At 42.8% G+C, this 25,318-nt stretch overlaps 1 protein-coding gene across 1 annotated transcript in view; it reads right to left on the minus strand.

Moving 5' to 3' along the window:
* Window positions 1-25,318, minus strand: part of LOC120022483 (phosphofurin acidic cluster sorting protein 2-like) — a 102,495-nt gene that overhangs the window by 42,238 nt on the left and 34,939 nt on the right. The window contains exons 2-4 of the mRNA XM_038966407.1: window positions 5,991-6,078; window positions 2,751-2,840; window positions 2,290-2,415 (exon numbers count right to left, since the gene is read on the minus strand). Of these exons, the coding sequence (XP_038822335.1) occupies window positions 2,290-2,415; window positions 2,751-2,840; window positions 5,991-6,078 (304 nt within the window). The remainder of the gene's footprint in view (window positions 1-2,289; window positions 2,416-2,750; window positions 2,841-5,990; window positions 6,079-25,318) is intronic.

The raw sequence follows: 25,318 nt of genomic DNA on the forward strand, positions 1-25,318 counted from the left end.
CAGAACAATGAGTACCTGAGTAAAATACATAATGCAGAAGCACACACGCACGCACACAGACATACACACACACACATAGACACACACACAGGCACACACACAGCCATAAACACAGACACACAGCCATAAACACAAGCGCACAAGCGCAGGCACACACACATTCATAAATTTGCACATACACACGCACGGTCAACTGAAGCACACAGTTTTTGTTAGAAACGGGGCAGCTTTATTTTCCTCCCCATGTTTTCTTCCTCATGTCTCACCCAATCGGATTTGTGCCTCTCACCTTGACACAGTTCGCTCTAAGCTCTAGGCTGTGTACCAAATCGCATACGGTGCCATTTGAGAGGCAGCCCTGGAGTTTCATTAACCATCAATCACTGCGGCAAGTTGCATCGAGAATGAAAGCCCCAAATGTTCTCCAATCACTGCGGTCATTCAAACCCAAGAGAAAGCCTGACAGCACTTTGTTCATACAGTCACATCTCTACATCTCATTCTCTCCGGCATGCTGTATTATTCAGTCGTTTGCGGAGGCGGAGTTTGAAACTAATTGCGAGTGTATTGCGGATGGGGACCTGAGGAAATGTAGCTATGGTAGTCCTGTAATGTAATTGGTGGAATGGGAAAGCATGCCTACATCCGGGGGCATTGTTTAATGTTGGCTGGTGGCTGTGCGGAATAGTTCATGGATGTGCATATAATGACATTGGCTGGTGTTCAGTCAATTTCAAATAGTGGGTTTCTGAATATCGCTTCTGTTCACTTTATGCATTCGGTTACAGTTCCTTGTTATGGCCGGTTAATAGGTTCCTTCTTGCTTTGCCAACTTTGAATTTAGCACAGACCTTGCTAAAAATGGATTCTGAATTGGAACTGGTAGAGCAGCCTGGTCTCATAGACTAGACGTAACATAATATACGTCAATCAAATTAGTATGATATGTTACATTTGGTATGGTTACATAAGACAGAAGGTTACTTAATGCAAAAACGAAAGGAGGGTGGTGGGTCAAGGTGGATGGGTAGGCCGTAGGCGTATAACGCAAACGTCTAGCAACCCAAAGGTTGCGTGTTAGAATTTCATCATGGACAACTTTAGCATTTTAGCTAATTAGAAACTTTGCACCTACTTACTACTTTTTGGCTACTATGCAGCTACATAACATGTTAGCTAACCCGTCCCCTAACCTTAACCCTTTAACTTAACTCCTAACTCTAATACTTTAACCAACCTCCTAACCTAACCTTAACCCTAACCCCTAGCCTAGCTATGATATACATGGAGTTTTCGAATTTACGTACAGAATAATATGAAATGCTCTGAGACCAGGTTAGGTGGAGTTGCTTATGCCTCCTGCAAACCAATAAAGCCAGGCTATGTGTTGAGGTATAAGTGTTTGTTGGGGTATGTGTTGAGGTATAGGCCATGCCAGAGTGCGAATTACACCTGTTTTGAGTGCACGCACTTAATAATAAAGACATAATTTAAACTGTAAAAATGTATTACCTTTTAATGTGACATGAACACAACCAGTCATGATATTTTCATCTGATTGTCAAACAAATCTCTTTAAAAAGTAGGAATGTTCGTCCACTCCAAAATAATTCCAGCATCCAAACTGCATACTCGCGCCATTTTATGAATGGAAATAGACATCTGTTACAAAACACCAAAAAAGTGTGCCTAATGATATTCCGCGATTGCCATTGATTAGGCCTACATTAATTGATGCGTCTTGCTGACAAATTGAGCTTTTTTGTAGCCTGAAAAGTTGGGACACCTGAAATGCATTGGAATAAAGGCTATTTTTCTCAAGGACGTATGGCAAACAAATGGCAAAAAATGAGGAAGTACAAAGGAAAATCTATGCGGAAAGGAGCTCATCTAAAGCCGAAATTCAGCACTACTGGATGGACAGCGCTGCTACAAAGAAATACTGTTATAAACCATGAAAAAAGAGGTGGGGGTGTTCATTTCATTGGAAGATTTTATTTTCATATTTACCACTGTAAAACCTATTTACCACTGCATTTTAAATGAATAGGAGAATTGTTAAATTAGCATTATTTAGAGACCCCCCAAAGTTTGACTTTTGTTGCATTTAGGGGAGCTAACATCTCATTCAGGGGAGCTAAGCCCCCCCTTGCCTCCCCCGTATTTCGCACCATCGGCCCTGTTTCCATAGTTACGGATGTATAACCCCATGACAAGCAACGTGCGTTTGACTTAATTTGCTGTTGTGATAAAAAACATTGGTCACAAATATTAAGCTGTTGTCTTTACCTCTGCCATATTTATGACACCCACAGCTAAGGTCTTATACCCCAGGATGGTACGGTTTTTATATCGCTTCCTCCTCTGCAGCATGATCTGCAATCGGTTGGCGTCCCTTTTGAGGAAGTGGGGATACTAGGGGGGACAGAAAAGGGCGTAACACACATTAGATGTTACAGGAGATTACATCACACCTTACATCATGTCTGTAGCCATGACAATGTTTTTCTTCAGTCAGTCATTTCTTTGATGCCTTCAGATCCGCCACCTCAGATAGGCTTTGAACGCCAACCTGAGGTGTAGGAAATACACAAAAACTAAAAAAGGGGGTATGATATGTTTACACAGGCACTGCCATTAATTTAGGAAAAAGTGCTGTACATCAACCATTGGCTAATGAAAATAAGTATTTCAGTCACATAACGGATCACTCTTTGATACTTTTGAAAGCCATGTTAACCTGGCCATACCTGGAGTGAGAAGGTTAGCTCAAGGTCAGTCTCCATCAGTCCGTCTGGGGGAAGGACATACTCGTTGGACCTCAAGATGCGCTTGGACCCCTGTGGCGGAAGATTTAAAGAGAGGTACAGAGAGAGATAGGGATCTAATGGCGAATGAAACAAAGACATTTGGTGGTAACACTTTGACTTTGCAATGTTCCTTTCCCTGAGAAACGTGTATAGAAACTAAATTCTAAAACGTACACATTCCTGTGTCAAAAAAGGAGTGTTTGCCAATGATGCCTAGAAGGTAGGGGCTAAAGTTTAGGGGTTGCTTCTGGACAGGGTCTTGGAGTTGCATGTTACCTCAGTAACCTACTGATCCAGCCAATTTAAAAGGTAGACTCAGCGATATGATGTAGATACAGAAAGTCAACAGTATAATGGATCAATTTCCGCAACAACTAAGAGTGCTGAAGCATGAGGCTCACCTTCTTTGGTGCCCTCGCTAGCACGCTGTGAACAGCGTGATGCAAACACGTGCACAGATACTGTGTGCGACTGTGAGAGAGCATCTCGCTCATCTCAATATCTCCGGTGCTGCTCGTGTCAACGTCATTTCGCTGAGTCTTTCCAAGCATGCTCTATCATCTCACCCCACTTCCAATACCAGCTTTCATCGTGTATCAGTGGCCGTGTCTGAATACCCAAACGTGCGTCCTAAAAAATAACATTTTATAGTATGTGGCATTTTGAAAATCAAGTATAATTTAAATGCCTGGATGTCATACTCATTTCGGTTTTGACAACAGCTGATCAATTAGATATGGGGATGAGCTACCGAAATCAATGAATAGCTGGGAAACAACACGTTCGCGAGCATGACGCAAAATATAACGTTTTATACCCTGTGCATTTTCGGACTCTGACATTGCTCGTTCTGATATTTCTTAATTTCTTTCTTTTTACTTTTTGCGTACGGGATCATCTCCCCATTCCTCTCAAGCTACAGGTGACTCTTCAATTGATGCATGTTTAGGCCTACGGTTAACTCAAGCTTACTCCAAATACGTTTTTCCAAATGCTAGCTTCTTAGCTAACAACAACACTCCGCTGTAGTGAACGGTCACTGGGTGGGGCTACAGACGATCCTTTTCAGTTCATATGCAAAGCCATAACTGATGGTGCATTTAAGACAACAGGGAACCCTGAAAAAAACATGCTCCGACTGGGAAAAATATTTTTGAACAGTCATCCAACTCAGATGAAATTCGGCATGCTAGTAGAGCTGAAGATCACTGACGTCACGATTTCCCCCAGTCTGAGCTCGTTTTGCTTCCGAGTTCCCGGTTGTACGTTGCGGCCGTAGCATACTACAGCATACTTTTTACTAAACAATACATAGTACGATTAATATGTATGCAGTTTAAGTAAGTAGTAGTCAAGCCAGAATTCGGACACGACCAGTGACATGCAGAACAAAATAGGGGGAAAAGCTTATTTTCTTTCTATCACGGTCAGTTAGCACTTTACTAACTCTCCATGCTGACTGTTTTGTTTTCTTGTGGGAGGCTAGGCTAGCTTCACATCCAAATTAACTGACTAGGAACGCAACAGGCTAATCGCTAACAAGACAACAGCACCAGTCAGCATCAAACTTCTAATGAGCTGTCGCACACAGCTGTACTACAATGGACCAGCAGACAGTTATCAGTGATGAAGCTTCACAAAACATTCAGTCTTTAGAGATGAAAGGGAGGAGGAAAGTATGTGAGGAAAACAAAACACATGGAAAAATCTGTATTCGGACCTGCATTCCTCATGGTGACTCAGCAAACAAAAAAAGGGCGCTAGCTACAAGACATTAATGCAAATTGATCCCAGAGTAGGAAGAACAGACATGTGGCTTCCAAGAGTAGCCCCATCGGCCCTGACAGACAACTACGTGCGTAGGTATGTGTTGACTTCAGACAAGTCTGCAACCAAAGCTATTGGCTAGCTCAATGACAATACAATTAACTAATTTCTGAATGCATTCAAAAATACTGAAAAGTCCAAAAACAAGTATGCATTAGCGGGTTTTAACATACGGAACCAAATCGCCAGTCTTCTGAATACTGTAGCTAGAGATACAGAGAGTGACCAAGAATAAACATTTTTTACACTATTTTTCCTCCTGTCAATGGGGAATAAAGAGCAGTCGAGACCCGTCTTTACTCCTGCCTACGCTGCAACTTTCGGTTATTTTGTGTTGCCGCTCAACATGCCGTCATCAAAGGATCAGATGTGGCCATTTTAAGTCCCTTTTCTGACAAGTAGCAGGCAGACAGGTGCTAGCTAGCCATTACAATTACCACTCGAGGAAATTAATAGACCTGAATGCTGTTCTCAGAAATATGCTGAAGTACCGAGTTACTTGAGAAGAGAGAAGCAGTGGGAAATATTGACTGACACTTCGGTCAATATATCTCTGTGTGCATCTGAAAGGTAAGCACGCCATGTACAGTGTATAGAATTATTGCAAAGATTTCTGATAATCTATGACCAGTGAATTTACCACCAGTAATTAGAGAGAACAGAAAGAACACAGTTCAACCACACGATGCTCTTTCTCTCTGACTGCATAGAACCCTGAGCAATACGCGAGCACTGGGCCGTACCGCGACCAAAGCGACTACTTTGGAATGCAGAGTGCCCCAAGTAACGGTCAGACATAACTGTCATATTTTTCCTTCCTCTCTGTTCCTATCCTGTTCCTATCGAACAAGATGTCACCTTGGTAACCGCTTGGGTAGTCCTCTGAGACTATTGAGCTTAGTGGAAGGAGAGATTCTGGAAGGTTGTCAGGTGTGAAAGGAAAAAGTATGTAGCTACGTCGCAATTCTGCCAAGATGCATGAAATAAAGGACGTAGAAAATATATGCAATGACTATAGAAATAGCTTGTAAGGAGGACCACAGAGAAGTGAAAAACACTTCCGATGTTGACCATGAGCTTTTGTTGGCCATTAGCTTTTGTTAGTTATTGCCATATTTGAGTAAATTGACGAGTAGTATTGACCTTGATATAGTCCTTTGATTTTTCTGTTCATTTCAGAAAATAGTGTCAGCCAATTGATGCAAACAGTTGTTACCAAACCATCCCATAACACGAGACTTCAACGGTCAACAGCAATCCAAGTTCCTGTGTTTTTATGGACACTCCATTTGATACTAATACAATCCGAAGCACATTACTTAAATCGTCATAATCTTCTTAAACTGGACTCACCTGTATTTTGACAGCTATCACCACAGAGCTAAGCTCTCGGTCCAGTTCTTTGAGGACGATCAGCTTCTTGAGGGTCAGGCTGCACAATCTGTGGTCAACAGGGGAGACGGGGAAGGGATTTAGTTTAGTTTCATTAATTTAGATAATTTCAAACATGCACAATGATACACAAACAGCGTCATATATGATACAGTGGTTAACTGATAGCATGTAAACAAAGCTATTGTAGGCATATTCCATTAGGGTCTTCGATGGAACATTTAGCGATGTTTGAACAAATCAATTCAAAAGGAAGTCTGCTTTACTGGTATGAATGGCAATACGCATAGTACTTTCAAAGCAAATGCAACATGTACACATACTGTAAAATTAATAATAGAGCTGAAGGAAGAAAACAGATGAAGTCATGGATCAAAATGTACAGCCGAGCGAGAATATAAAAAAGGTATAAATTCATATTTGACAACCCTTGTATTATGATAACTTGGGAAATTGAGAAAGACGCCAAAGAAATGATGAATACATACATATTTCATTATTTCACACACAAAACAAATTGGCAGTAGTAATGAAATAAAGTCATGACTGCCTATCATGACAAAACCGTTTGTATTTTTCACGATAATCACATCATTATCTTGATGCACCGCTTCATCCCTCTCAAGAGCTGCTGTCGTGAGGAAGGATGTATTTCATGTATTTCAAAAGGATAGAAAAACACGAGTGTTGAACAAAAGGTACTCGGCCCACTACATGAGATGAGTAGCGCTTTCATAGACATAATGTCTGTGGGCATAATTCTATTCAGACTAGGCATACTGTATTCACTGTGTGTGTGTGTGTGTGTGTCCATAGCGCACTTGTGATGGAGTTTTCAAAACAAATGGCCACTGGATTGATGCAAATAATCATGGTTCTGCCAGGTAGGAATAGGCTACTTTGTAGTTACCTTTTACTTACATTTCCATCTCCTCGACCATGGCTAGGCTACCATTAGCATCGTTAAAGGCTACACAAAGTGGTAGACATAGGCCCTACGCGCACTGCGGACACACAGACAGGGGCATTCCCATGCTGTTGTTTCCTCTTCAGAAAGTTGGTATATGTTTGGTAAATCGCACATTACTGTTTGAATAAATCACGATAATAAAAAAATAAAAAAGCTAATTCTGAAACGAAAACTAACGTGGCCAGGTCCATTTTAAGCCCTGGCACCCTTGCGACCATTTAAAAATGTGTGTAGCAATGCCAGGTAAAACGGTCGCAAATGCGACTGTTTTGGTCGCAGTATCAAACCCTGTATAGAGACCTAATTAGCTCTCCGTCATTAATCTAACAGCTCAAGGAGAAGATATGCTATTGGATGGTAGGCTTATTACAATATAGTACTGTTCATTAATAAATGGTTATGAATCCATATTTTGAATTTCCAAATGATAAAAAATGCCTCTAGTGCTTACGATTTTGAATGTATATATTGCTAATAAATCTTTATAAGGTTTTATTAAAAGTGGGTACTGGCAAAACTTTATCCAATAGACTTAGGCGCTCGTGCCAGATTGCTGACTATTGGTTAAAAAGCCCATATCCATAAGGAAATAGAAAAGACACTGTTTGTGAGTCTAGCAACATTAACACAACACAAAAAAACTGCAGGCAGTGAACCATTGAACCTCAAATGTATGAAAACAAGGTAGACAATAAAAAACATCTGCACACCATCTGCATGCTACGAAGAGATATCTTTTTAATTATTACAACATTTCAAAACGGCAATAGGTCTCCGTCAGGAGACCAGGAAACCAATGTACGCAGGCAGCCACATGAAAACATGACAGAAAAGTAGGGAAGAAAACGGATATTGTATTGTCAGTTCAGCTCTGAATACGAGTGCTGCTGTGAGCTTCATTCAAATCTCACAGTGGCCCTTAGCTCTTCGTTTTCCCCTCAGACTGTAAGTGCGCCCGAAATGGCAGCCTATTCTCTAAAGTGCACTATGGGCCCTGGTCAAAAGTAGTGCACTAAATGGGGAATAAGGGGCCATTTGGGATGTAGCCTCTATCGAAGTACTGCATTGCCAGAGTATGAGTCATACAGGAAGCCAGAGACAGCTCCTATTCTTCCATTCTAGTGCATTTGGAGGAGAAAGTAGAGCTGGGGTTGAATGAATGTGTTTTCTTTCCCCTTTTCACTCTCTCTCACACTCTCTGTGACGGGGTGGCAACCTTGGTCAGCAGAGTGGAAAAACATTCACTTTCCAATTCCCCATGCACACAGACACTTACTCAGAAACACATACACACGCAAAAAAAAAAATACAATGGAAATGCAAGCACTTTCAACAGACTTACACCAAAAAACACACATCCTCTGACCCCAATCCCCCCCACCACACACACACTGTCACGCCCTGACCTTAGAGAGCTTTTGGTCTCTATTTTGGTTTGGTCAGGGTGTGATTTGGGTGGGCATTCTATGTTCTTTTTTCTATGTTTTGTATTTCTTTGTTTGGCCGGGTATGATTCTCAATCAGGGACAGCTGACTATCGTTGTCTCTGATTGGGAACCATACTTAGGTAGCTTTTCCCCACCGATGCTTTGTGGGTATTTATTTTCTGTTTTGTGTCTCTGCACCTGACAGGACTGTTTCGGTTTCGTTCATTCTCTTTGTTATTTTTGTTATAGTGTTCAGTTTAAATAAAAAGCATGAACACTTACCACGCTGCGCTTTGGTCCGATTATTCCTCATCCGACGACACCCGTTACACACACATACACACAACCGAGGGGAAGTTGGGGTCACAGTCTCTGTCTTTGAGAATTTGGACTCGTCTGGAGTGTAGTTGACAGGCAAACACAAACAGGCCAATTCAACATCCAGCACTGACAGCACACACACACACACACACACAACAAGAGACATGCACATGCACACGCTCACAGGCAGACCATACAAACACAAATACACAAACGCACCCAAAGAGATGCACACAAACACACATGGACACAAAGGGGCTGGAATGTTCGGAAGCAGTCATGGAGAAAACTTTGCGCTAACTCAGCACAAAGCCAGACCACCTGATTGAAAACATTCTGTACCGGCCATTCATCGGCAGGACAGAGCCAGAGAGAGAGAGAGAGAGGGGGGAGGGGGGCTGGATCGACAGAGAGATGAAAAGAGAGGGTTGGGGGAGGGAGATTGAAATGTCTGGACATTCCAACACAGAGGGCAGTACACAAAAACTATCACAGTACCATAGAAAAAAGAAATGGACGAACATATTCAAGATAGATCAAGTGCAATATATTATACAAGAAATCGAACTGGATGGAATATGGGCAAAAATGCATCAAATGTTTTTTTTAATCTTCGACATAGAAATGCTACCAAAAACGATTTACTGAAACTTGTTACAAATGATGGAGTCAACGATGATTCACTAAACAATATTTTGAAAGAAGAAGCAAAGTATTTTAAGCATTTGTTTTTATTTTGGTCTCCTCCATCTCCAGTAACGGAAGTTAATTGTATGGATTTGTTTTCTATTAATAATGTAAAATTAACAGCTGTACAGAAAGACACATGACACGGCCAAATTACAGAGGAGGAAATTCTTGACGCAATTAAAGCCTTTAACTGTGGCCAAGCTTCCTGCCATCCAGGACCTCTATACCAGGCGGTGTCAGAGGAAGGCACTAAAAATTGTCATAGGCTGCCTAGTCATAGGCTGTTCTCTCTGCTACTGCACTGCAAGCGGTACCGGAGTGCCAAGTCCAGGTCCAAAAGGCATCTCAACAGCTACTACCCCCAAGCCTTAAGACTCCTGAACAGCTAATCAAATGGCGACCCAGACTATTTGCATTGCCCCCCCCTCTTTTACGCTGCTGCTATTCTCTGTTTATTATCTATGCATAGTCACTTTAACTCTACCTATATGTACATATTACCTCAATTACCTCGACTAACCAGTGCCCCCGCATATTGACTCTGTACCGGTACCCCTTGTAAATACAGTTGAAGTTGGAAGTTTACATACACTTAGGTTGGAGTCATTAAAACTCGTTTTTCAACCACTCCACAAATGTCCTGTTAACAAACTATAGTTTTGGCAAGTCGGTTAGGACATCTACTTTGTGCATGACACAAGTAATTTTTCCAACAACTGTTTAAGTACAGATTATTTCACTGTATCGCAATTCCAGTGGGTCAGAAGTTTACATACACTAAGTTGACTGTGCCTTTAAAAAGCTTGGAAAATTCCAGAAAATGATGGCATGGCTTTAGAAGCTTCTGATAGGCTAATTGACATCATTTGAGTAAATTGGAGGTGTACCTGTGGATGTATTTCAAGGCCTACCTTCAAACTCAGTGCCTCTTTGCTTGACATCATGGGAAAATCAAAAGAAATCAGCCAAGACCTCAGGAAAAAAATTGCAGACCTCCACAAGTCTGGTTTATCCTTTAAGGAATTTCCAAACGCCTGAAGGTACCACGTTCATCTGTACAAACAATAGTATGCACGTATAAACTCCATGGGACCACGCAGCCGTCATAACGCTCAGGAATGAAATGCGTTCTGTCTCCTAGAGATGAACGTACTTTGGTGCGAAAAGTGCAAATCAATCCCAGAACAACAAAAGACCTTGTGAAGATGCTGGAGGAAACAGGTACAAAAGTACCTATATTCACAGTAAAACGAGTCCTATATCGACATAACCTGAAAGGCTGCTCAGCAAGGAAGAAGCCACTGTTCCAAAACCGCCATAAAAAAGCCAGACTACGGTTTGCAACTGCACATGGGGACAAAGATCATACTTTTTGGAGAAATGTCCACTGGTCTGATGAAACAAAAATAGAACTGTTTGGCCATAATGACCATCGTTATGTTTGGAGGAAAAAGGGGAAGGCTTGCAAGCCGAAGAACACCATCCCAACCGTGAAGTACGGGGGTGGCAGCATCATGTTGTGGGGGTGCTTTGCTGCAGGAGGGACTGGTGCACTTCACAAAATAGATGGCATCATGAGGCAAGAAAAGTATGTGGATATATTGAAGCAACATCTCAAGACATCAGTCAGGAAGTTCAAGCTTGGTCGCAAATGGGTCTTCCAAATGGACAATGACCACAAGCATACTTCCAAAGTTGTGGCAAAATGGCTTAAGGATAACAAAGTCAAGGTATTGGAGTGGCCATCACAAAGCCCTGACCTCATTCATATAGAAAATTTGTGGGCGCAACTGAAAAAGCGTGTGCGAGCAAGGAGGCCTATAAACCTGACTCAGTTACACCCGCTCTGTCAGGAGGAATGGGCCAAAATTCACCCAACTTATTGTGGGAAGCTTGTGGAAGGCTAGCCAAAACGTTTGACCCACGTTAATCAATTTAAAGGCAATGCTACCCAATACTAATTGAGTGTATGTGCACTCCTGACCCACTGGGAATGTGTTGAAAGAAATAAAAGCTGAAATAAATCATTCTCTCTACTATTATTCTGACATTTCACATTCTTAAAATAAAGTGGTGATCATAACTGACCGAAGTCAGGGAATCTTTACTAGGATTAAATGTCAGGAATTGTGAACAACTGAGTTTAAATGTATTTGGCTAAGGTGTATGTAAACTTGAGATTGCCTGCAATGACAACAAGCTCAGTCCGATGATGCTGTGACACACCACCCCAGACCATGACACCATGACAGACCCTCCACCTCCAAATTGACCCCGCTCCAGAGACAGGCCTTGGTGTAACGCTCATTTCTTTGACGATAAACGCGAATCTGACCATTACCACGGGTGAGACAAAACCGCGACTCGTCAGTGAAGAGCACTTTTTGCCAGTACTGTCTGGTCCAGCGACGGTGGGTTTGTGCCCATAGGCAACGTTGATGCCGGTGATGTCTGGTGAGGACCTGCCTTACAACAGGCCTACAAGCCCTCAGTCCAGCCTCTCTCAGCCTATTGCAGACAGTTTGAGCACTGATGGAGGGATTCTGTGTTCCTGGTGTAACTCGGGCAGTTGTTGTTGCCATCTTGTACCTGTCCTGCAGGTGTGATGTTCGGATGTACCGATCCTGTGCAGGTGTTGTTACACGTGGTCTGACACTGCGAGGATGATCAGCTGTCCATCCTGTATCCCTGTAGCGCTGTCTTAGGCGTCTCACAGTACAGACATTGCAATTTATTGCCCTGGCCACATCTGCAGTCCTCATGGCTCCTTGCAGCATGCCTAAGGCAAGTTCACGCAGATGAGCAGGGACCCTGGGCATCTTTCTTTTTGTGTTTTTCAGAGTCAGTAGAAAGGCCTCTTTAGTGTCTTAAGTTTACATAACTGTGACCTTAATTGCCTACCATCTGTAAGCTGTTAGTGTCTTAACGACCGTTCCATAGGTGCATGTTAATTAATTGTTTATGGTTCATTGAACAAGCATGGGAAACAGTGTTTAAACCCTTTACAATGAAGATCTGTGAAGTTATTTGGATTTTTACAAATTATCTTTGAAAGACAGGGTCCTGAAAAAGGGACGTTTATTTTTTTGCTGAGTATATATATATATATACAGTCGTGGCCAAAAGTTTTGAGAATGACACAGAGTAATTTTCACAAAGTCTGCTGCCTCAGTTTGTATGATGTCAATTTGCATATAGTCCAGAATGTTATGAAGAGTGATCAGATGAATTGCAATTAATTGCAAAGTCCCTCTTTACCATGCAAATGAACTGAATCCCCCAAAAACATTTCCACTGCATTTCAGCCCTGCCACAAAAGGACCAGCTGACATCATGTCAGTGATTCTCTCGTTAACACAGGTGTGAGTGTTGACGAGGACAAGGCTGTCTCAGGATGGTAAATTGGTGGGTGAAGATATCTTGTCTAGTGGTGTGGGGGCTGTGCTTTGGCAAAGTGGGTGGGGTTATATCCTGCCTGTTTGGCCCTGTCCGGGGGTATCATCGGATGGGGCCACAGTGTCTCCTGACCCGTCCTGTCTCAGCCTCCAGTATTTATGCTGCAGTAGTTTGTGTCGGGGGGCTAGGGTCAGTCTGTTATATCTGGAGTATTTCTCCTGTCTTATCCGGTGTCCTGTGTGAATTTAAGTATGCTCTCTCTAATTCTCTCTTTCTCTCTTTCTTTCTCTCTCTCGGAGGACCTGAGCCCTAGGACCATGCCTCAGGACTACCTGGCATGATGACTCCTTGCTGTCCCCAGTCCACCTGGCCGTGCTGCTGCTCCAGTTTCAACTGTTCTGCCTGCGGCTATGGAACCCTGACCTGTTCACCGGACATGCTACCTGTCCCAGACCTGCTGTTTTCAACTCTCTGGAGACAGCAGGAGCGGTAGAGATACTCTCAATGATCGGCTATGAAAAGCCAACTGACATTTACTCCTGAGGTGCTAACTTGTTGCACCCTCGACAACTACTGTGATTATTATTATTTGACCATGCTGGTCATTTATGAACATTTGAACATCTTGGCCATGTTCTGTTATAATCTCCACCCGGCACAGCCAGAAGAGGACTGGCCACCCCTCATAGCCTGGTTCCTCTCTAGGTTTCTTCCTATGTTTTGGCCTCTCTAGGGAGTTTTTCGTAGCCACCGTGCATCTACACCTGCATTTCTTGCTGTTTGGGGTTTTAGGCTGGGTTTCTGTACAGAACTTTGATATATCAGCTGATGTAAGAAGGGCTATATAAATAAATTTGATTTGATATTGCTGCCAGTTAGATTGAACCTAAATCAACCATTTATCGGATCATCAAGAACTTCAAGCAAACATTTTACACAGTATCTGACCTATTTCTTTTTTATTTTATTTAACCTTTATTTAACTAGGCAAGTCAGTTAAGAACAAATTCTTATTTACAATGACGGCCTACCAAAAGGCAAAAGGCCTCTTGCGGGGACAGGGGCTGGGATTAAAAAATATATATAACTATAGGACAAAACACACATCACGACAAGAGAGACAACACAACACTACATGAAGAGAGACCTAAGACAACAACATAGCAAGGCAGCAACACAACAGGACAACAACATGGTAGCAACACAACATGGTAGCAGCACAAAACACGGTACAAACATTATTGGGCACAGACAACAGCACAAAGGGCAAGAAGGTAGAGACAACAATACATAACGCAAAGCAGCCACAACTGTCAGTAAGAGTGTTCATGATTGAGTCTTTGAATGAAGAGATTGAGATAAAAGTGTCCAGTTTTAGCGTTTGTTGCAGCTCGTTCCAGTTGTTAGCTGCAGTAAACTGAAAAGACGAGCGACCCAGGAACGTGTGTGCTTTCGGGACCTTTAACAGAATGTGATTGGCAGAACAGGTGTTATATGTGGAGGATGAGGGCTGCAGTAGATATCTCAGATAGGGGGGAGTGAGGCCTAAGAGGGTTTTATAAATAAGCATCAACCAGTGGGTCTTGCGACGGGTACACAGATATGACCAGTTTACATGACCTAAACAATGACCTTGACAATGACCTAAACAATTTTCAGGACAGACATCCCAGCTAATAAAGTTTTACAAATAACTAAAAAATGCTACTCACAGATGGCTAAATGCTCAACACTTTATATTAGACAGCAAGGCTCTTGATCCAAGAGGGGATTCTCTGCTGTTTCCGGAAAGCGAAGCTTGATTTTGGAAGAAGCTAACCACTTAGTTAGACAACTAGTTACTAAATGAGCAAAACTGCAGAGTATTTAGTATATTTTAGACAGTTAACTTAATAGTTATAAGATGTCCAGCTGGCAAACATTTATTTCTGAATTCCATACGGTAACTAGATCACCTGGTGCGTGTTGCACAACAGTGAGAGACAGTGACTCACCAATAGTGTTCGTACCATGTTTTGTGCCGCTACCATGTTGTGCTGCTGCCATGTTGTGTTGCTACCATGTTGTGCTGCTGCCATGTTGTGTTGCTACCATGTTGTTGTCATGTTGTGTTGCTACCATGCTGTGTTGGCATGTGTTGTTGCCATGCTATGTTGTTGTCTTAGGTCTCTCTTTATGTAGTGGTGTGTTGTCTCTCTTGTCATGATGTGTGTTTAGTCCTATATTTCTATTTAATGTATTTATAAAAGAAAATGTAACTTGGAGGACTGAGATTGAGGCCAATGCTGACCCCACATCAGCAGTGTGTAGCCCTTTCCTGCAATCAAATGACCTCGTGGCCTCATGGGTGGAATGTTATTCATATCTTTCATTATTTCATCATCAATAAACAATACAAATCCGGTGTTTCTGTGTCAAACTGTTCTGTTTTATTTCAGTCTTCTGCGATGTATATAAAGTGTAATATTGGGACGCAAACTCAAAACTGAATACATTTCAACTCTATATCGCACATGTTACAGGTGTCTTCTTTTTGTTAAGCCCGTAACCACGTGTGTGAGGTATAGACTTTTGTTTCAAAGTAGATTTGTTTAAGACTACCAAGAAACACTGTGTGACCCTGATTTAGCCCACTGCAGTAAAAGTTTGAGTCAGAACAACTGATAAAGATTAATATCAGGGTAGGGAGAGGTGATCCCACATCAGTTGTTATTGGCAGAACTACTAATAATGGCATACGGTTGTTAACTGGGGATAAGTTGTGGCATCAGGGCAGAAAGAAAGCCAGACATAAGGGCTTATCCCGGGTATTGATAGTGTCTCTGTCCCCGGGGAAACATTTGTGGGTTAATGGGAAAACTAAAAGCTGTACTTAATTACTGTGTGTGTGTGTGTGTGTGTGTGTGTGTGTGTGTGTGTGTGTGTGTGTGGCATATGTGAGTGAGAGAAATAATGAATTGAGAAACGCTGCTGTATTGAACCCCTTTCCGACTGAAGTGTACCACAAGGTTCTGTATTGAACCATCTTAGTTCTGCAATATACTGCACTGTAGTCTTATCTACCCTTTCTTATGCTATTATATTGCACTCTCACCTTTTCTTAACAGTAACAACACATCTAGGCTTCCTATTTGGAAAATGCTAATGGAATTACAACTTAATGAAAGATAATGGAAATGCAGCAGGCTTGAATTCGGCCCTTATGTCTCTGCAGTATGGCTGCACAGAGACAGTGACACTACCATAAAACCCAATACACACGGATAAAGTCGTGTGTTTCTGAAAATACGGACTTGTATGAAGCCATTAATGGAGTCCTTTAGTATTTAATTTTCCAATGCATTATATGTGGTTCTTGTCAATGTAGTATTTCCCCCAGCACTTGGCTCAGTGAATGAGTGATATCCCTGACCTTATGCAAACACATACTACCACACATACACCACAGACACAGACACGCACTCATATGCATACACACACACACACACACACACACACACACACACACACACACACACACACACACACACACACACACACACACACACACACACACACACCAACCCGCACCCACCCACACACACATTCATGAAAAACACCCTGGACTCTCGAAAGGACAGTGGCAGAATTGCTCCTCACTACTGTATTCCCCCCCCGAGTCGCACCACAGATGTATAGAAAAGAGAAAGGGCATTCAGAGCAGTCAGAACACAAGAGGCTGATTGAAGTGATCTGTCACAGACATATCCATGCAAGCTTTATAAAATAGAACACACACACACACACACACACACACACACACACACACACACACACACACACACACACACACACACACACACACACACACACACACACACACACACACACACACACACACACACACACACACACACACACACAGGGAGTCTTTATGTGGCCCATTCATACATTGTGCCCATATGTCATATTACTAGAGGGGGGTGCTATAAATAATGGAAGGATGTGAGGAGGTTTGTGATTGGCTGATGATACTGGAAGGAAGTGGAGAGGACGTGATTGGCTGATAATACTGAAGGATGTGGGGAGGAGGGTTGTGATTGGCTGAAAAAGCAGCTCGGAGTGTGTTTGCTGACTCTTCTCTGCACCCCAAGGGAGTCTCAAGGAGAAGTAAAACACAGAGTTAGAATATACTATATTCAGTGGAGGCTCCTTAGAGGAGGAAGGGGAGGACCATCCTCCTTAGCGAATTGCATAAAAATATAAATGGTAAAACATAGAAAAAGGTATCCTTTTTGGATAAAACCATGTCACCAAATAATTGATTAAAACACACTGTTTTGCAATGAAGGTCTACAGTAGCCTCAACAGCACTCTCCCTCTTACCACAGACTTTCCTGAAGCAATCAGGATGGAGAGCACCACAGATCTCCTCAGAGGGAGCTTCAATAGATTTATTCTTTCTTTCCCCTAATTGTCATCTGACCCTTTTTGTTGAAGTTAAGTTTTTAGGCTGCACCATGGTGTAGCCGGAGAACAGCTAGCTTCCGTCCTCCTCTTGGTACATTGACTTCAATAAAAACCTAGGAGGCTCATGGTTCTTACCCCCTTCCATAGACTTACACAGTAATTATGACAACTTCCAGAGGACGTCCTCCAACCTATCAGAGCTCTTGCAGCTTGAACTGACATGTTGTCCACCCAAACAAAGGATCAGAGAATGAATCAAAAAATGTGGTGAGTAGTTGACTCAAAGAGAGAGAAAGACAATAGTTGAAAAGTTTTCAACAAATTAATTAATTAATTGACTAGGATGTTACTTTAGCTAATATGGGGACAATGATGTAGGCTGTGTGTAGCGGTTATGATATGGTTTGGCTTGGAAAGTTTTTTTTGCCTGGTCACATACAGCCGTCATTGAAGTCCATAAACAAAGGAAAAAGGTGAGAGGAGGAGAGTGCATAGAAGCTAGAATGAATACAACATGGCTGCTATGATTATGGACGTATTCATTCCGCCGATTCCGTTGAAAAAATGTCTTAAACGGAAGTAAACGAAACTGGGATAAAAATACCTGAATTTGTCCAATAAAAACGAATGATTACATCCTAGATAAGCTAGATGCAGGCAAGAGTGTGCAAGACAGTATTGAATGTGTCACAGTCTGTCCATGTGTCACTGTCTGTCATCTCAAATGTTTCCCTCGACCTGTGTGCACCTACGTTGTAAACGATCATTCATAGGCTAGGTTGTAGCAACCTCATGATGGGTATAGGGGAAATGTGTGTATCATGTAGTAGACTAAACTACGATGTTACATTGAACTGGGTGAATGGAATATGAATGACAGTCATCCAACATGCTATAATAGAAATAATGAAACCATTTTTTGTCCTCCCTCATCATAAAATGCACTAACCGCCACTGACTGTATTAAGCTTACGTATGGTCAGAATATGGAGTAAAACACACACACACACACACACACACACACATACACACACACACACACACACACACACACACACACACACACACACACACACACACACACACACACACACACACACACACTTGTATTGGCAATCACTTGACAGAATGAAGCACACATATCATCACACAACTGTACTGAAAAAGAGGGGACAAATGTCAAGAGGACATCGTAGCTCCCAAAATATTATATAATTTCTTTCTATTATTTCTGCCTTTGATCATGACCCAATACATTGTCTGTGGAGTTGCTAATCTCTCTGTAAGGGCCTTGACACATTAGAGAGAGAAGCAGGTTGCTTCCTGACGAGTTGTTCAAGGCTTTAAGAAGATTAACTATGATTGGTCTAGCTCGTTCCATTTCAGTACCAAAACAGGGACACAAAAACACATGGCTCCTAATCTCCCCGCCTCCCGCCAGGAAGAGGATTGGACGTTGAATTGGTCGGATTCTACTTTTGGATGTCGGTGAAATCTGCGGCTAAAGGTTGTGTTATTGTCATGCCTTTATATTATGTTGTGGCTGTACAAGTGTATTTTACAATTATTTAATTAAATCAAAATGTCAAATCAACCCACCCGTGAGTGACAATTACCTCAGTGTTTCCCAAACCTTTACGATCGATCCCCTCCCACTTGCTGTGATTTCATGTGGTTACATTTGAATATTTCAAAGTTGGAAGCCGTCTAAGACTATTGGCTATAGACTGTCAATAGATTGACTACCTCCGATGACACAGCAAAAAACGAATTAGGAGTGTGCACCATATCCATTTTGATTACAAACTACTTTTCTCTCTCTCTCTGCTGTGCCCTACATTATGCCCACAGCCTTGGGGGTTGTGTAATCCTGTGGTCGTGCCACACAGACATGGCACAATATCAACAATCCTCAGCTTGTGACATTTACAGGGGGTGGCCATGACTCTTCAGGCTTTACGAGCTAATGTACTACTCAATTCCTTCCAAAGCAAGTCCAAACATGCTAGCTCTGACACATTAAGAGCAGCTTCATCACCTTTATGTCACACCCTGATCTGTTTCACCTGTCCTCGTTATTGTCTCCACCCCCTCCAGGTGTCGCTTGTTTTCCCCAGTGTATTTCTGTGCCAGTTCGTCTTGTATGTCCATGCCTACCAGCGGTTTTTTCCCCATTTTCCTGCTTTGCCCTTTCTCCTTTTTCTAGTCCTCCCGGTTTTGACCCTTGCCTGTTCTGGACTCTGTACCCGCCTGCCTGACCATTCTGCCTGCCCTAACCTCGAGCCTGCCTGCCACTCTGTTCCTCCTGGACTCTGATCTGGTTATGACCTTTTGCCTGTCCACGACCATTGACTTGCCTATTCCCTTTGGATTTATTAAACATCTTAAATTCCAAACATCTGCCTCCTGTTTCTGCATTTGGGTCTTGCATAGTGTCATGATACTTTATTGTTCGGGTTAACACTGGAGTGATAGATGTGCAGATGATGATGTGCAAGTAGAGATATTGGGGTGCAAAAGAGCAAAAAAAAGAACAATATGAGGATGAGGTAGTTGGGTGGGCTATTTACAGATGGGCTGTGTACAGGTGCAGTGATCGGTAAGCTGCTCTGACAGCTGATGTTTAAAGTTAGTGAGGGAGATATGAGTCTCCAGCTTCAGTGATTATTGCAATTCTTCCCAGTCATTGGCAGCAGATAACTGGAAAGAAAGGCGGCCAAAGTAGGAGTTGGCTTTGGGGATGACCAGTGAAATATACCTGCTGGAGCGCGTGCCCGGGTGGGTGTTGCTATGGTGACCAGTGAGCTGAGATAAGGCGGGGCTTTACCAAGCAAAGACTTACAGATGACCCGGAGCCAGTGGGTTTGGCGACAAATATGTAGCGAGGGCCGGCCAACGAGAGCATACAGGTCGCAGTGGTGGATAGTATATGGGGCTTTGGTGACAAAATGGATGGCATTGGGATAGACTACATCCAATTTGCTGAGTAGAGTGTTGGAGGCTATTTTGTAAATGACATCGCCGAAGTCAAGGATCGGTAGGATAGTCAGTATTACGAGGGTATGTTTGGCAACATGAGTGAAGGAGGCTTTGTTGCGAAATAGGAAGCCGATTCTAGATTTAATTTTGGATTGGAGATAGTTAATGTGAGTCTGGAAGGAGAGTTTACAGTCTAACCAGACACCTAGGTATTTGTAGTTATGAACATATTCTAAGTCAGAACCGTCCAGAGTAGTGATGCTAGTCGGGCGGGAAGGTGCGGGCAGCAATCGGTTGAAGAGCATGCATTTAGTTTTACTAGCATTTAAGAGCAGTTGGAGGCCACGGAAGGAGAGTTGTATGGCGCTGAAGCTCGTTTGGAGGTTTGCTAACACAGTGTCCAAAGAAGGGCCAGATATATACAGAATGGTGTCATCTGCGTAGAGGTGGATCAGAGAATCACCAGAGCAATAGCGACATCATTGCTATATACAGAGAAAAGAGTCGGCCCGAGAATTGAACCCTGTGGCACCCCCATAGAGACTGCCAGAGGTCCGGACAACAGGCCCTCCAATTTGACACACTGAACTCTATCTGAGAAGTAGTTGGTGAACCAGGCGAGGCAGTCATTTGAGAAATCAAGGCTATTGAGTCTGTCGATAAGAATGCGGTGATTGACAGAGTCGAAAGCCTTGGCCAGGTCGATGAAGACGGCTGCGCAGTACTGTCTTTTATCGATGGCGGTTATATCGTTTAGGACCTTGAGCGTGGCTGAGGTGCACCCATGACCAGCTCGGAAACCAGATTGCATAGTGTATAAGGTACGGTGGGATTCAAAATGGTCGGTGATCTGTTTGTTAAAACCTCTTAGCGCTAGGGGTCAGATTTTTTTTATTTTTTTCAAATAACGTACCAAACGTAAACGGACATTTTCTCTGGCCCAGATTGTAGAATATGCATATAATTTACAGATTAGGATAGAAAACACTCCAAAGTTTCACAATCTATGAAAAAATTGTCTGTGAGAAAAAGAATATTTATTCTGCAAGCGAAATCCTGAGAAAAAAAAAATATCACTTAATTAATTTAAATCATCTTTGTTTCCTTTCCCCTCTAACCTCCATTTAAAGGGGTATCAATCAGATTCTTTTTCCAATGGCTTCCTCAGGCTGTGACCAGGCTTTAGACATAGTTTCAGGCTTTTATTTTGAAAAATTAACGAGATTTTTCAGAAGTAGTCAGGTGTACTCTGAATATTTCCTGCGCGCCAGAGGGGAGCTCTGCATTTTCCTTTTGTCTCTTAATGAATAGGTTATGCTCCGGTTGAAATATTATCGATTATGTTTGTTAAAGACAACCTGAGGTTTGATTATAAAAAACATTTGGAATGTTTCTACGACCATTTCGGGTACTTTTGGGGATTTGTCAAACGGAACACGGCTTTTGTTTTCTCAAAATATTGCGCAAACCAAATGGCGGTGTTTTGTGATAAAAGTAATATTTATCGAACAAAAATAACATTTGTTGTGTAACTGGGAGTCTCGTGAGTGGAAACACCCGAAGATTATCAAAGGTAAGCGATTCATTTGATTGCTTTTCTTACTTTCGTGACCAAGCTAGCCAAGCTAATATAAGGCTAAACTGTTATAGCATTGAAAGCTACACTCACAAAAGCTTGGATTTCTTTAGCTGTAAAATATATTTTCAAAATCTGACACGATAGGTGGATTAACAACAAGCTAAGCTGTGTTTTGGTATATTTCACTTGTGATTGCATGATTATAAATATTTTTAGTAATATTTTTTAATCTGATACGTTTGGAAATTTCCGTCTTCCTTTCAGGACCGGAATGAGGCTGTAGTTTTTTTCATCATAACGCGCAACCCAAATGGCGTTTTTTTGTGATAAAAGTAATATTTATCGAACAAAAAGAAGATTTGTTGTGTAACTGGGAGTCTCGTGAGTGGAAACGTCCGAAGATTATCTAAGGTAAGCGATTAATTTTATTGCTTTTCACACTTTCGTGACCATGCTAATTTGGGGTTAGCTGATGTAGCATTGAAAGCTACACTCACAAAAGCTTGGATTTCTTTCGCTGTAAAATATATTTTCAAAATCTGACACCATAGGTGGATTAACAACAAGCTAAGCTGTGTTTTGGTATATTTCACTTGTGATTGCATGATTATAAATATTTTTAGGAATATTTTTGAATTTGGCGCCCTGCAATTCAGCGGTTGTTTAGGAAAGTGAACCCGTACTCGGTATCCGTAGATCAGAGAAGTTAACTTGGCTTTCGAAGACTTTAGAAAGGCAGGGCAGGATGGATATAGGTCTGTAACAGTTTGGGTCTAGAGTGTCTCCCCCTTTGAAGAGGGGGATGACCGCGGCAGCTTTCCAATCTTTAGGGATCTCAGACGATACGAAAGAGAGGTTGAACAGGCTAGTAATAGGGGTTGCAACAATTGCAGCGGATCATTTTAGAAAGAGAGGGTCCAGATTGTCTAGCCCAGCTGATTTGTAGGGGGTCCAGATTTGCAGCTCTTTCAGAACATCAGCTATCTGGATTTGGGTGAAGGAGAAGCGGGGGGGCTTGGGCAAGTTGCTGCCGGGGGTAGGGGTAGCCAGGTGAAAAGCATGGCCAACTGTAGAAAAATGAAATTCTCGATTATCGTACATTTATCGGTGGTCAAAGCTAGCCTTTGAATTCCTAACTGACTTTGTATATTGGTTCCTGACTTCCCGGAAAAGTTGCATATCGCGGGGGCTATTCGATGCTAATGCAGTACGCCACAGGATGTTTTTGTGCTGGTCAAGGGCAGTCAAGTCTGGAGTGAACCAAGGGCTATATCTGTTCTTAGTTCTACATTTCTTGAATGGGGCATGCTTATTTAAGATGGTGAGGAAAGCACTTTTAAAGAACAACCAGGCATCCTCTACTGACGGGATGACGTCAATATGCTTCCAGGATACCCGGGCCAGGTCGATTAGAAAGGCCTGCTCGCTGACGTGTTTTAGGGAGCATTTGACAGTGATGAGGGGTGGTCGTTTGACCGCAGACCCATTACGGACGCAGGCAATGAGGCAGTGATCGCTGAGATCCTGGTTGAAGACAGCAGAGGTGTATTTAGAGGGCAAGTTGGTCAGGATGATATCTATGAGGGTGCCCATGTTTACAGATATAGGGTTGTACCTGGTAGGTTCCTTGATCATTTGTGTGAGATTGAGGACATCTAGCTTAGATTGTAGGACGGCCAGGGTTTTAAGCATATCCCAGTTTAGGTCACCTAACAGTACGAACTCTGAAGACAATCAATTCACATATGGTGTCCAGGGCACAGCTGGGGGCTGAGGGGGGTCTATAACAAACGGCAACAGTGAGAGACTTATTTCTGGAAAGGTGGATTTTTAAAAGTAGAAGTAGAACTGTTAGGGCACAGACCTGGATAGTATGACAGAACTCTGCAGGCTTCTCTGCAGTAGATTCCAACTCCGCCCCATTTGGCAGTTCTATCTTGACGGAAAATGTTGTAGTTGGGGATGGAAATTTCAGCATTTTTGGTGGCCTTCCTAAGCCAGGATTCAAACACAGCTAGGACATCAGGGTTGGCGGAGTGTGCTAAAGCAGTGAATAAAACAAACTTAGGGGGCAGGCTTCTGATGTTAACATGCATGAAACCAAGGCTTTTATGGTTACAGAAGTCAACAATTGAGAGTGTCTGGGGAATAGGTGTAGTACTGGGGGCTACAGGGCCTGGGTTAACCTCTACATCACTAGAGGAACAGAGGAGGAGTAGGATAAAGGTATGGCTAAAGGCTATAAGAACTGGTCGTCTAGTGCGTTGGGAACAGAGAATAAGAGGAGCAGATTTCTGGGCATGGTAGAATAGATTCAGGGCATAACGTACAGACAGGGGTATGGTAGGATGTGAGTACAGTGGAGGTAAACCTAGGCATTGAGTGACGATGAGAGAGGTTGCATCTCTGGAGGCACCAGTTAAGCCAGGTGAGATCTACGCATGTGTGGGGAGTGGGACAAAAGAGCTATCTAAGGCATGTTGAGCGGGACTGGGGGCTCTACAGTGAAATAAAACAATAAAAACTAACCGAAACAGCAGTAGACAAGGCATACTGACATTAGAGAGAGGCATAAAGCAATCACAGGTGTTGATCGGGAGAGCTAAGAAAACAACGGGTAAATGGGGTGACAGGTAGCCTAGCGGTTAGAACGTTGGACTAGTAACAGAAAGGTTGCAAGATCGAATCCCCGAGCTGACAAGGTAAAAATCTGTCGTTCTGCCCCTGAACAAGGCAGTTAACCCACTGTTCCTAGGCCGTCAATGAAAATAAGAATTTGTTCTTAACTGACTTACCTAGTTAAAAAAATGGGTAAATGGCGATGATGGGCAGAGAGGGTCAGTTAGGTATACAAAGGACCTGAGTTTGAGGCTGGGGCCGACAGATAAACAAAATGAGGTACCGTGTCGGTGAACAGTCCAGCAGGCATCAGCTGCGTGGCCGAGTGATCATAGGGTCCAATGAACAGCAATAGGTGAGTCAGGGAGCCGTTCGGTAGTCGCTACTATGCTAGGCGAGCGGGAGACACGGAGTTCAGATAGCTAGTGGGCCGGGGCTAGCAGATGCGTCTTCTGCGACATTGCAACGGAAAAGCCTGTTGAAAATACATAGGACGATTACGTCAGCAGACCAGTTGTGATGGATCGGTGGGGCTCCCTGTCGACAATAAAAGGTCCAGGCCAATTGGCAAAAGAGGTATTGTAGCCCAAGAATTAGCTGGTATACTTTGTTGGCTAGCCAGGAGATGGGCCTAGCTCAAGGCTAACTGGTGTTTGCTTCGGGACAGAGGCGTTAGCCAACAATAGCCCCTTGGTTGCGTGTAATGGTCCAGAGCTTGCGGCAGGAATCCGGTGATGTGGTAAAGAAAAGCAGTCCGATATGCTCTGGGTTGATCTCGCGCTGTACAGACTGGCAGGTATTGACCGATATTACAGCAAACAATTGGTTTTACTACTAAACCTACAACGTTACTTGCTGC

Source organism: Salvelinus namaycush, chromosome 2 (genome assembly GCF_016432855.1).
Source record: "Salvelinus namaycush isolate Seneca chromosome 2, SaNama_1.0, whole genome shotgun sequence".
NCBI lineage: Eukaryota > Metazoa > Chordata > Actinopteri > Salmoniformes > Salmonidae > Salvelinus > Salvelinus namaycush.